This window comes from Piliocolobus tephrosceles, chromosome 2, assembly GCF_002776525.5.
Source record: "Piliocolobus tephrosceles isolate RC106 chromosome 2, ASM277652v3, whole genome shotgun sequence".
Classification (NCBI taxonomy): Eukaryota; Metazoa; Chordata; class Mammalia; order Primates; family Cercopithecidae; genus Piliocolobus; species Piliocolobus tephrosceles.
The window spans coordinates 76,479,224-76,492,976 of NC_045435.1; the positions used below are offsets into that span (position 1 = coordinate 76,479,224).

The 13,753-nt window shown below is 40.8% G+C and overlaps 1 protein-coding gene across 2 annotated transcripts in view; it reads left to right on the top strand.

The window, feature by feature from the left end:
- The window catches only part of FHIT (fragile histidine triad diadenosine triphosphatase), a 1,513,705-nt gene that overhangs the window by 1,325,412 nt on the left and 174,540 nt on the right, over positions 1-13,753 (top strand). For both annotated transcript variants that reach the window (XM_031935191.1, XM_023200616.3), the window contains 2 exons: positions 6,765-6,833; positions 11,010-11,056. In XM_031935191.1, the coding sequence (XP_031791051.1) occupies positions 6,765-6,833; positions 11,010-11,056 (116 nt within the window). The remainder of the gene's footprint in view (positions 1-6,764; positions 6,834-11,009; positions 11,057-13,753) is intronic.

Genomic DNA, 13,753 nt, shown 5'->3' on the forward strand with positions numbered 1-13,753 from the left:
TGCACATTAATTTTGTATCCTGAGACTTTGCTGAAGTTGCTTATCAGCTTAAGAAGATTTTGGGCTGAGACGATGGGGTTTTCTAAATACACAATCATGTCATCTGCAAACAGGGACAATTTGACTTCTTCTTTTCCTAACTGAATACCCTTGATTTCTTTCTCTTGCCTGATTGCCCTAGCCAGAACTTCCAACACTATGTTGAATAGGAGTGGTGAGAGAGGGCATCCCTGTCTTGTGCCAGTTTTCAAAGGGAATTTTTCCAGTTTTTGCCCATTCAGTATGATATTGGCTGTGGGTTTGTCATAAATAGCTCTTATTATTTTGAGGGACGTTCCATCAATACCGAATTTATTGAGCGTTTTTAGCATGAAGGGCTGTTGAATTTTGTCAAAAGCCTTTTCTGCATCTATTGAGATAATCATGTGGTTCTTGTCTTTGGTTCTGTTGATATGCTGGATTACGTTGATTGATTTGCGAATCTTGAACCAGCCTTGCATCCCAGGGATGAAGCCCACTTGATCATGCTGGATAAGCTTTTTGATGTGCTGCTGAATCCGGTTTGCCAGTATTTTATTGAGGATTTTTGCATCGATGTTCATCAGGGAGATTGGTCTAAAATTCTCTTTTTTTGTTGTGTCTCTGCCAGGCTTTGGTATCAGGATGATGTTGGCCTCATAAAATGAGTTAGGGAGGATTCCCTCTTTTTCTATTGATTGGAATAGTTTCACAAGGAATGGTACCAGCTCCTCTTTGTACCTTTGGTAGAATTCAGCTGTGAATCCATCTGGTCCTGGACTTTTTTTGGTTGGTAGGCTATTAATTATTGCCTCAATTTCAGAGCCTGCTATTGGTCTATTCAGGGATTCAACTTCCTCCTGGTTTAGTCTTGGAAGAGTGTAAGTGTCCAGGAAATTATCCATTTCTTCTAGATTTTCTAGTTGATTTGCATAGAGGTGTTTATAGTATTCTCTGATGGTAGTTTGTATTTCTGTGGGGTCCGTGGTGATATCCCTTTATCATTTTTTATTGTGTCTATTTGATTCCTCTCTCTTTTCTTCTTTATTAGTCTTGCTAGCGGTCTGTCAATTTTGTTGATTTTTTTCAAAAAACCAACTCCTGGATTCATTGATTTTTTGGAGGGTTTTTTGTGTCTCTATCTATCTCCTTCAGTTCTGCTCTGATCTTAGTTATTTCTTGCCTTCTGCTAGCTTTTGAATGTGTTTGCTCTTGCTTCTCCAGTTCTTTTAATTGTGATGTTAGAGTGTCAATTTTAGATCTCTCCAGCTTTCTCTTGTGGGCATTTAGTGGTATAAATTTCCCTCTACACACTGCTTTAAATGTGTCCCAGAGATTCTGGTATGTTGTATCTTTGTTCTCATTGGTTTCAAAGGGCATCTTTATTTCTGCCTTCATTTTGTTATGTTCCCAGTAGTCATTCAGGAGCAGGTTGTTCAGTTTCCATGTAGTTGAGCGGTTTTGATTGAGTTTCTTAGTCCTGAGTTCTAGTTTGATTGCACTGTGGACTGAGAGACAGGTTGTTATAATTTCTGTTCTTTTACATTTGCTGAGGAGTGCTTTACTTCCAATTGTGTGGTCAATTTTGGAATAAGTGCGATGTGGTGCTGAGAAGAATGTACATTCTGTTGATTTGGGGTGGAGAGTTCTATAGATGTCTATTAGGTCCACTTGGTGCAGAGATGAGTTCAATTCCTGGATATCCTTGTTAACTTTCTGTCTCGTTGATCTGTCTAATGTTGACAGTGGAGTGTTGAAGTCTCCCATTATTATTGTATGGGAGTCTAAGTCTCTTAGTAAGTCTCTAAGGACTTGCTTTATGAATCTGGATGCTCCTGTATTGGGTACATATATATTTAGGATAGTTAGCTCTTTCTGTTGAATTGATTCCTTTACCATTATGTAATGGCCTTCTTTGTCTCTTTTGATCTTTGATGGTTTGAAGTCTATTTTATCAGAGACTAGGATTGCAACCCCTGCTTTTTTTTGTTCTCCATTTGCTTGGTAGATCTTCCTCCATCCCTTTATTTTGAGCCTATGTATGTCTCTGCATGTGAGATGGGTCTCCTGAAGACAGCAGACTGATGGGTCTTGACTCTTTATCCAGTTTGCCAGTCTGTGTCTTTTAATTGGAGCATTTAGTCCATTAACATTTAAGGTTAATATTGTTATGTGTGAACTTGATCCTGCCATTATGATATTAACTGGTTATTTTGCTCATTAGTTGATGCAGTTTCTTCCTAGCCTCGATGGTCTTTACATTTTGGCATGTTTTTGCAATGGCTGGTACCGCTTGTTCCTTTCCATGTTTAGGGCTTCCTTCAGGGTCTCTTGTAAGGCAGGCCTGGTGGTGACAAAATCTCTAAGCATTTGCTTATCTGTAAAGGATTTTATTTCTCCCTCACTGATGAAACTTAGTTTGGCTGGATATGAAATTCTGGGTTTAAAATTCTTTTCTTTAAGAATGTTGAATATTGGCCCCCACTCTCTTCTGGCTTGTAGAGTTTCTACCGAGAGGTCTGCTGTCAGTCTGATGGGCTTCCCTTTGTGGGTAACCCGACCTTTCTCTCTGGCTGCCCTTAAGATTTTTTCCTTCATTTCAACTTTGGTGAATCTGGCAATTATGTGTCTTGGAGTTGCTCTTCTTGAAGAGTGTCTTTGTGGTGTTCTCTGTATTTCCTGAATTTGAATGTTGGCCTGCCCTACTAGGTTGGGGAAGTTCTCCTGGATGATATCCTGAAGATTGTTTTCCAGTTTGGTTCCATTTTCCCCCTCACTTTCAGGCACCCCAATCAGATGTAGATTTGGTCTTTTTACATAATCCCATACTTCTTGCAGGCTTTGTTCATTTCTTTTTCTTCTTTTTTCTTTTGGTTTCTCTTCTCGCTTCATTTCATTCATTTGATCCTCCATCACTGATACTCTTTCTTCCAGTTGATCGAGTCAGTTACTGAAGCTTGTGCATTTGTCACGTATTTCTCGTGTCATGGTTTTCATCTCTGACATTTCATTTATGACCTTCTCTGCATTAATTATTCTAGCTATCAATTCTTCCACTCTTTTTTCAAGATTTCTAGTTTCTTTGCGCTGGGTATGTAATTCCTCCTTTAGCTCTGAGAAGTTTGATGGACTGAAGCCTTCTTCTCTCATCTCGTCAAAGTCATTCTCTGACCAGCTTTGATCCGTTGCTGGCGATGCGCTGCGCTCCTTTGCAGGGGGAGATGCGCTCTTATTTTTTGAATTTCCAGCTTTTCTGCCCTGCTTCTTCCCCATCTTTGTGGTTTTATCTGCCTCTGGTCTTTGATGATGGTGATGTGCTGATGGGGTTTTGGTATAGGTGTTCTTCCTGTTTGGTAGTTTTCCTTCTAATAGTCAGGACCCTCAGCTGTAGGTCTGTTGGAGATTGCTTGAGGTCCACTCCAGACCCTGTTTGCTTGGGTATCAGCAGCAGAGGTTGCAGAAGATAGAATATTGCTGAACAGCGAGTGTACCTGTCTGATTCTTACTTTGGAAGCTTCCTCTCAGGGGTGTACTCCACCCTGTGAGGTGTGGGGTGTCAGACTGCCCCTAGTGGGGGATGTCTCCCAGTTAGGCTACTCAGGGGTCAGGGACCCACTTGAGCAGGCAGTCTGTCCGTTCTCAGATCTCAACCTCCGTGTTGGGAGATCCACTGCTCTCTTCAAAGCTGTCAGACAGAGTCGTTCGGGTCTGCACAGGCCTCTGCTGCTTCCCCTGTTGATTTTTAGCTGTGCCCTGTCCCCAGAGGTGGAGTCTACAGAGACAGGCAGGTTTCCTTGAGCTGCTGTGAGCTCCACCCAGTTCAAGCTTCCCAGCGGCTTTGTTTACCTACTTAAGCCTCAGCATTGGTGGGCGCCCCTCCCCCGGCCTCGCTGCTGCCTTGCGGTTAGATCGCAGACTGCTGTGCTAGCAATGAGGGAGGCTCCGTGGGCGTGGGACCCTCCCGGCCAGGTGTGGGTATAATCTCCTTGTGTGCCCGTTTCCTTAAAGCGCAGTATTGGGGTGGGAATTACCTGATTTTCCAGGTGTTGTGTGTCTCAGTTCGCCTGGCTAGGAAAATGGATTCCCTTCCCCCTTGCGCTTCCCAGGTGAGGCAATGCCTCGCCCTGCTTCAGCTCTCGCTGGTCGGGCTGCAGCAGCTGACCAGCACCGATTGTCTGGCACTCCCCGTGAGATGACCCCAGTACCTCAGTTGAAAATGCAGAAATCACCGGTCTTCGGTGTCGCTCACGCTGGGAGTTGGAGACTGGAGCTGTTCCTCAGAAATGTGGACTTTCGGGGCCCTGTAGACTGCATTTTAGGAAGCCCCAAGTACCGATGGAAGATTGAGAATGGCTAGTCAAAGCAACAGAAACCAGCTTTTGCAAAAGAGATGCTTAAACCATGCCCTCATTCAAGGAGCTTCTTAATATCTTTCCTTTTTCTTTTTTTTTTTTTTTTTTTGCTGGTGCAGAAATGAATCCCTGAATGTGATGTCTACTTGGTCTTCAGGTTTAAATTTGTTTTTCAAAATAATAAAAGTAATTCTTGTACATTTCTAGGTAACGAGTAGTAACTACATGCAAAGCTGAATGCTCAGCACATGGTTAGCAGACTTAATCCTCTTAACCCTGTGAGGTAGCAACCATTATAATCCCCATATAGATAAGGATACTGACACATAGACTTTGTGAGGCAAGGTCACACAGTTAGTTTGTGGTGGGTCCAGGATTTGTATTAGGATGTTTAACTGCAAGACACTTGTCCAGAACTTCCTAGAATGTACAAGGGAGGTGATGAAAGATGGATAGATGGGAGGGAGGAAGAAGGGAAGAAAGGAGGAGGGGAAAAGAGAGAAGAACGGAGAAAAAGAGGAAAAGAAGAAAGGATAGCAGGAGATTCTGGAATTAAAGAGTGAGTGAAGGCTCCTTCTAAGGGTGGTCTGTATCCTTGTGCTATGTTATTTTCCTGGTTTTGCTTTTAAGTCAGCCCATCTAGAGATTTCAATAGATTTCAGCCCAGGCCTACCTGCCTGGCTTTCTCCTAAGAATTTGGTTTCATGGGTAGTTTGTGATTCATTTTTTCCTTGTTTGTTCTTTCACTTTCTCTCTCCATACTCACATAATCTTTGTGACTTAAATACACACTTGGCCCAGTTGCTGAGAGATCCGTGACTGGCTTTATCATTGACTGGTGAATATTCTGGCAAAAGCATGTCACTCTTTGGGAACTGTGCTCAGGGGCTGCTTTGAAGCTCCTCTCTGCTTCATTCACCTTGGACCACGTTGTACCGTGCCTCAACTTTAATAGGGTATCATTTTCCCCCTCCTTGTACTGCAAAGCCACAGGGACACTTAATCTTATGTTCTCTGGAGGCCTTTTGGAGCCTTGGAGCCCGATCGCAGTAATCAAGAAGGGGTGGGTGATCAGGGATAAGGTTTGACCCACTGTCTGCCTCTCTCTATTTAAGCTCTTCATTTTCACATTCCTCCCCATGGTTTGCAATAAAAGTGGAACACAGCTCAAGGGCAGAAATGAGGTTTAACTTCACACAAGGTACTATAGAGGCTATTTGGAAAGTAAAACTTTCAAATGGCTGTTTAGCCTTGAAGAATATATTGAATTAGATATGCTCTGAGCCTTGATTCATGATCATTGCATAATAGCATTGCTATGTATAGTACCTGGGTGCTTTAGTAGACTAGGGAAATGCGCTATTTAAAAGACTAAGTTTGCAGAAGCAGTGCATGTGCTAATGAAACATGTGGGAGCAAAAGCCAAGAGGCCTCATTTCTGGTGCTGACTTTTACTTCCTGTGGTGCTCTGGCCTCACCGAACATTGATTTCCTCTTCTGTGAAATGGAGATCATAGTAGACCTTGCCTCACAGGATTTTTTTTTTTTTTTTTTATTTTTTTTTTTTTGAGAAGGAGTCTCACTCTGCCGCCCAGGCTGGAATGCAGTGGCGTGATCTCGTCTCACTGCAAGCTCTGCCTCCTGGGTTCACGTCATTCTCCTGCCTCAGCCTCCTAATTTTTTGTTTTTGTATTTTCAGTAGAGACAGGGTTTCACTGTGTTGGCCAGGATGGTCTCAATCTCCTGACCTCGTGATCTGGCCCCCTTGGTCTCCCAAGGTGCTGGGATTACAGGCGTGAGCCACCACGCCCGGCTGCCTCACAGGAATTTTAAGAGTACTAAATGACAGTATGCCAAACACACAGCTTTCCTTATCATAGGAAGTAAATGCTTAATAAATGAGAACTGTTTATATTACTATTATACGATTATTTCTCAAAGCTCTGAGTCTGTAATTCTGCCCATACTACTTGCTACTCTCATTCATTCCCTCTTTACTTATGCAGTTCTCTGTTAGCCAATTCTTATTTCTTGTCAGATTCAGAGTCATGATGGTCACCTTTGAAGATGTGCTGTCATTTCAAAGCACTGGCTAACTACAACCAAGACTGACAACCATGAATAATTCCATAGAGCCTCTGAAACACTCTAGCATTTCACTCCAACTCTTATATATATACCACCAAGTTGTTCTCTCTTGCTTAGTGCACTCTCTTCTTGGCAGAATTCAGGTATAGTTACCGAAGGTGGATATCAACTTCCTCTGAAAAATAACCCAGCAGGAACCATCGTGGAGTAATTGGGCTTCATGAGATCATCACTGTCAAGTCTAAAAATACATGGGGAGATAATCACATTTTTTTTTTTTTTTTTTTTTTTCTTGTACATTTTCAGCACGTTCACGTCCATGTTCTTCCCAGGAAGACTGGAGACTTTCACAGGAATGACAGCATCTATGAGAAGGTAGGTCTGCTCTCTCTGATCTTACTGTTTGATCACAGGGACTGTGGTTGGGATGACATCAACCTAATGAATCAGGTATTACCCTAGATATGGTCTGAAATGGAATTCTATTTAGTCTGACTTGGAAAGTGGCAGTAGAGGCCAAGGAGTCAAGAATGGCCATCATGGGAACCCAAGACTAATTAATTCTAATGATTTTCTTTTTCAAATGAAAACCAGCAGAAAACAAGTGTCCTTGTGATTTCTATCCTGTCATTTACCAGTACAGTAAATATTTGCATGGAGATACGGCCCAGAATCTCCACAGAAGAAAACCTACGGTGCTACTGGTGAAAATCAAGCAGATTGATATATGATTGTTTTAGTTAAATGGTACACTTAATTTTTAAAACACTTTGGAACTCAGCTTGTCATTCCCAACAGCATTTATTCAAAGTGAAACTTTGAATTATCGTTAGCAAAAACTAGGTTGATTTGAATAAGTGTAACTCACATATCATAAATATTAAAGAAGTTAATTTATTTATAAGTACTCCCATTCAAAGATATAAGTGTAAAACCACTACAAATATGAATCGGCAAGAGCCAGGTGATCCTCACCTAAAGCCCTGTCTACACGAGAACCTTCAGATGCCCATTTCCACCGTGTGGAGTGTAGAGCCTGTCATGGATCAGGCTGTTATAAAATATAAGGTGATTTCAGTTTACCTGTTTATTCTAGCCAAAGAGGAGAAAGTATGTCCCCTACATGGTAGAGCAGATTATATAGCACTAGTGCCCTGGAGTGATTGGTTAAAAGGACTTTGAGGCTGTTTGTGGATGCAAGGAAAAGTGCTGTGATTGATTAGCAATGCCTGCCAAGGGCATCAGATAGGAGGGAGGTATCGTATTTGCTGTCTATTTGACATTCCTGTTCTAACTCTTTGAGAATGCGTTTTAAAACATATTGTTTATCTAGATTGTTTGTCATGTGGCTCTATCAAATAAACCACATTATTATCTCTACCTTGTTTCCAGGGACCAGTTAAAATCTATGCAACTTTCTGTGTGTGTGTCTATAGGGCTTCTTTGCAGTACTGACATTAAAATGGCAACTCAAACCCTGAAAATAAAGAACAATAGGTCAGCAGTTAATAATGAAACTTATAATTAATGTTTCTGAGATGCATTGGATTTCATGAAGTAGCTGGTTATTCTGCCTTTAGGGTAACCCTTACTATCTTTTGCTCCCTATGTTTTCCAAGAGCTGTAGTGGATGTGCGTAGAGTGGAAATAATCTAGTCACCAGTACCTAAGTGCTGATTTGTGGACTAGTCGCTGCAGATCTCAATTCTCAGGAGGTCCCGTCCCTGGAGATTCTGATCGAGTTGATTGCGCAGCACTCAGGAATCAGTCATTATATAAGGAAATCCCCAGGAGGCTCTGATGCATGACTACCTTTGAGAATAGGCTCTCTGGGTTTTCCAAAGCCATATTCTATAAAACTATAATTTGAACTCATTTTCATTGGATGTGGAATACAGTTTGGGGATTGATAAGGGCTCAGTTCACATTGGAATAAAATCAGAATTATAGAGTAATTATAAAGAGATGTAATTAAAATACAAATACCAATCTCAGTAATGTAAACTAAGGTTAATAAAATGTTGCCAAATGCAGACTGTTTTAATGAATAAATTAGCACATGAATTATATACTAGTAAGTACTGCTAAGGTAGCGTTAAAAGTGCTTGAAAACACTGTTTTCTTAGGCTGAACAGTCACCTTGAAATCTTGTTGATGTTCCAAATGTGCTTGAAACAGAAGCTGCATGGTTACATTTCAGCCCAGTTCAAGACACAATGTACAGCACTGTGGTTGGTGTATGGCCTCTCTCTCCTCTCTTATTCTTTTGCCCTTGTCTGCATGCTCTGATGGCCCCACAGATAAGAAAACACATGTTTCTACTTCCCACATTTTGGAGGATCATCTCAGGAGAAGTAATTACTGTAAGAGTTCTTTCTTTTCTTTTTTTTTAAATCAGTGGTATAAGTCATATGTAGTATAGACAGTATCCACTAAGGGAGATTGTGGTAGAAGACTGTGTAGAGATTGAAGTCTAGAAACAGGTAGAAGTAAGTTCAAATCCCAGTGGCATCTCCTAACCATATGATATCGAAGCCTGAAAGACTTACTTCAGGGCTTGGTACTTACCAAGAATTTGTTAATAGATAGCAGTTTCTGTTCTTATTGTTATTATTACTATTTTTTTAAGTAGCAATGGTTAGTAGAGAACCAGATTCAAAGCCAGGTCATTGGATATTCCCATCTACCATTCTTTCCAACAGTGAGATTCCCAATTTTCCCTTTGTCTTTAACCATTCATTCTCAGTTTTGTCTTCCTCTTTGTATGAAAATGCTTCTCTAGGCTGAGTATCTAATAACACAGTGTTCAGAAAGAGGCATGAAAAGCATGCAGCACCGCACAGGCATTATTGGTATAGAACTTAATGTACATTAGACCAAGTGATCTTAATCAGAAGCGATGGAGTGATGAGGGATGGCATTCTTTATATTGATGGGAGCACTCGCTCTAGATTATGCATCTGTTCAGGACATTCAACAAACAGACTGCCTTGGAGGGTGGGAGGTAGGAAACAGGAACAGCAGGAGGCTGAGCTCCATAAAATGTAATTGTATTTCTACTGCTGCAGACATAGAAAACTATGCCTAAAGAAGCCCCAGAGTATAAATTGGCTAGGAACATTGTGTTCTTTCTGGGCACTGTTTTAAGATGGTTAGTGACAAATAAGAAGGTTCATAAGAAGGGCAGTTGGGTCTGAAAACGGATGTGGGGAGTAGTTGATGGTAGGAATGTTTTGCCTGGAAAAAGAAAGACTTGTAGAGGGAAAATAGTAACAGAGTCACTGTTTCCAAATTATCTGAAGGGCTGGCAGTTGGAAAGGTGTTAAATACATTCTATGTGACTCCAGAGGGCATATCTGTGATTATCGGACTACAAGGTGGCAGATATCATTAGCTCTACATAATAACAGGTCAAAGTGAAAAAACCTTCTGAACACTTAAAGAGTGCCTTACAAGGGGGTGAGCTTCCCATCCCTGGATTCACTCAAGCACAGAGCAGATGGCCACAATTCTTCAAGAAGATATCTACATTTGGTCGGTGGATGGGCCACTTGGATTTGTGATTCCTCTGCTTACACATTTGAACCATTTGATCCTTACCGCCATTTTCAGGTTTTACAAGTTCTGTAACAAATAGTGGGGTTTTTTGTTGTTGTTGTTGTTGTTAGTATTACAATGTTTGGGCGACTGTCTAGTGAAACATATTGTTTTCTTTGTTAAGTTCATGGAAATAAAAGGTAAAACCTTTTTTAAAAAAAACTATAGGAAACCACACTTTACTGATTTGTTTCTCATCCGCAGCCCACTTCCTGCTTTTCCTGCAGCTCAGCATTGCATATTGATGGTCCTTGGGCTTTGCTTCCCTCCTCGTTTGTGTTTTATCTTTGCCTGCAAAGTATTTTTGGTGATTTGCTTTATTGTGGCTGTAAAGTATTTCTTAATGAATCTAAATGCTGTTAGGCATATTGCTCATTCTCTAGGCCTATGCAGTTGCCATGTCTGCCTCCTACCTAGGCTTTCTTCACTGACTGATGGTGCATGCATAGCTCCTGAAGGCATTGGAGTTTAAGATCTTTGCCTATTTCATGGGCTGCTCCTCTTCTCTCTGCCACTCAAAGATTACAATTCCCCAGGATCTTCTGTCTGGTATACTGGGCATGCTGTTTATCTGAAACGTCTGTTTAACCTCCCTGCCTACTCATTTACAGTGCTCTGGCCCCAGGTGAGTTTTTTTTTTGTTTTGTTTTGTTTTGTTTTTTGTTGTTGTTGTTGTTTTTAACTTCAAGTTCCAGGATACATGTGCAGAACGTGCAGGTTTGTTATATAGGTATACATGTGCCATGGTGGTTTGCTGCACCTATCAACCCGTCATCTAGGTTTTAAGCCCCACATGCATTAGGTATTTGTCTTAATACTTTCCCTCCCCATTGCCCCCACCCCCAACAGACCCCAGTGTGTGTTCTTCCCCTCTGTGTGTCCATGTGTTCTAATTGTTCAACTCCCACTTATGAGTGAGAACATACAATCTTTGGTTTTCTGTTCCTATGTTAGTTTGCTGAGAATGATGGTTTCCAGCTTCATCCATGTCCCTGCAAAAGGTATGATCTCATTCTTTTTTATGGCTGCATAGTATCCCATGGTATATATGTACCACTTTTTCTTTATCCAGTCTATCATTGATGGACATTTGGGTTGGTTCCAAGTCTTTGCTGTTGTAAATAGTGCTGCAATAAACATACATATGCATGTGTATAGTACAATGATTTATAATCCTTTGGGTATATACCCAGTAATAGGATTGCTGGGTCAGATGGTATTTCTGGTTCTAGATCCTTGAGGAATCGCCACACAGTCTTCCACAATAGTTGAACTAATTTATACTCCCACCAACAATGTAAAAGCATTCCTATTTCTTCACAGCCTCACCAACATCTGTTGTTTTAATAATCGCCATTCTGACTGAAGTGAGATGCTATCTCATTGTGGTTTTGATTTGCATTTCTCTAATGATCAGTGATGATTAGCTTTTTTCCCGTGTTTCTTGGCTGCATAAATATCTTCTTTTGAGAAGTGTCTGTTCATATTCTTTGCCCACTTTTTGATTTTTTGTTTGTTTGTTTGTTTGTTGTAAATTATTTAAGTTCCTTGTAGATTTTGGATATTAGGCCTTTGTCAGGTGGGTAGATTGCAAAATTTTTCTCCCATTCTGTAGGTTGCCTGTTCATTCTGATGCTAGTTTCTTTTGCTGTGCAGAAGCTCTTTAGTTAGATCCTATTTGTCAACTTTGGCTTTTGTTGCAATTTTTTTTTTTTTTTGGTGTTTTCATCTTGAAGTCTTTGCCCATGCCTATGTCCTGAATGGTATTGCCTACGTTTTCTAACAAGTTCTGAAATTGAGACAATAATTAATAGCCTCCCAACCAAAAAAAGCCCATGACCAGATGAATTCACAGCCAAATTCTACCTAAGGTACAGAGAGGAGCTGGTACCATTCCTTCTGAAAGCATTCCAAACAATCCCAAAAGAAGGACGCCTCCCTAATTCATTTTATGAGGCCAGCATCATCCTGATACCAAAACCTGGCAGAGATAAAATAAAAACAGAAAACTTCAGACCAATATCCCTGATGAACATCGGTGTGAAAATCCTTAATAAAATACTGACAAACCAAATCCAGCAGTACATGAAAAAGCTTGTCCACCATGATCAGGTCAGCTTCATCTCAGGGATGCAAGGCTGGTTCAACATACATGAATCAATAAATGTAATCCATCACATAAACAGAACCAATGACAAAAACCACATGATAATCTCAATAGATGCAGAAAAGGCCTTCGAGAAAATTCAACATCCCTTCATGTTAAAAACTCTCAATAAACTAGGTATTGATTGAACATAGCTCAAAATAATAAGAGCTACTTATGACAAACCCATAGCCAATATCATACTAAATGGGCAAAAGCTGGAAGCATTCCCTTTGGAAACCAGCACAACACAACACAACACAAGAATGTCCTCTCTCACCATTCCTATTCAACATAGTATTGGAAGTTCTGGCCAGGGCAATCAGGCAAGAGAAAGAAATAAAGAGTGTTCAAATAGGAAGAGAGGAAGTCAAATTGTCTCTGTTTGCAGATGACATGATTATATATTTAGAAAACCCCATTGTGTCAGCCCCAAACCTCCTTAAGCTGATAAGCATCTTCAGCAAAGTCTCAGGATACAAAATCAGTGTGCAAAAATCACAAACATTCCTATACACTAATAATAGTCAGAGAGCCAAATTATGAGCAAACTCCCATTCACAATTGCTACAAAGAGAATAAAATACCTAGCATTACTACTTACAAGGGATGTGAAGGACCTCTTCAAGGAGAACTACAAACCACCGCTCAAGGAAATAAAAGAATACAAACAAATGGAAAAACATTCCATGCTCACAGATAGGAAGAATCAATATCGTGAAAATTGCCATATTGCCCAAAGTAATTTATAGATTCAGTGCTATTCCCATCAAGCTACTGTTGACTTTCTTTGTAGAATTAGAAAAAACTACTTTAAATTTAATATGGAACCAAAAAAGAGCTCATATAGCCAAGACAATCCTAATCAAAAAGGACAAAGCTGGAGGCATCATGCTATCTGACTTTCAGCTATACAAGACTACAGTAACCAAAACAGCACGGTACTGGTACCAAAACAGATAATATAGACCAATGGAACAGAACAGAGACTTCAGAAATGACATCACACAGGCTGGGCACGGTAGCTCAAGCCTGTAATCCCAGCACTTTGGGAGGCCGAGACGGGCGGATCACAAGGTCAGGAGATCGAGACCACCCTGGCTAACCCGGTGAAACCCCGTCTCTACTAAAAAACACAAAAAAACTAGCCGGGCGAGGTGGCAGGCGCCTATAGTCCCAGCTACTCAGGAGGCTGAGGCAGGAGAATGGCATGAACCCGAAAGGCGGAGCTTGCAGTGAGCTGAGATCCGGCCACTGCCCTCCAGTTTGGGCGACAGAGCGAGACTCTGTCTCAAAAGACAAAAAAAAGAAATGACATCACACATCTACAACCATCTGATCTTCGACAGACAGACAAAAACAAGGAATGGGGAAAGGATTACCTACTTAATAAATGGTATTGGGAAAACTGGCTAGTCATATGCAGAAAACTGAAACTGGATCCCTTCCTTACATATTATACAAAAATTAACTCAAGATGGATTAAAGACTTAAATGTAAAACCCAAAATCCAAAGATGGATTAAAGACTTAAATGTAAAACCCAAAATCCA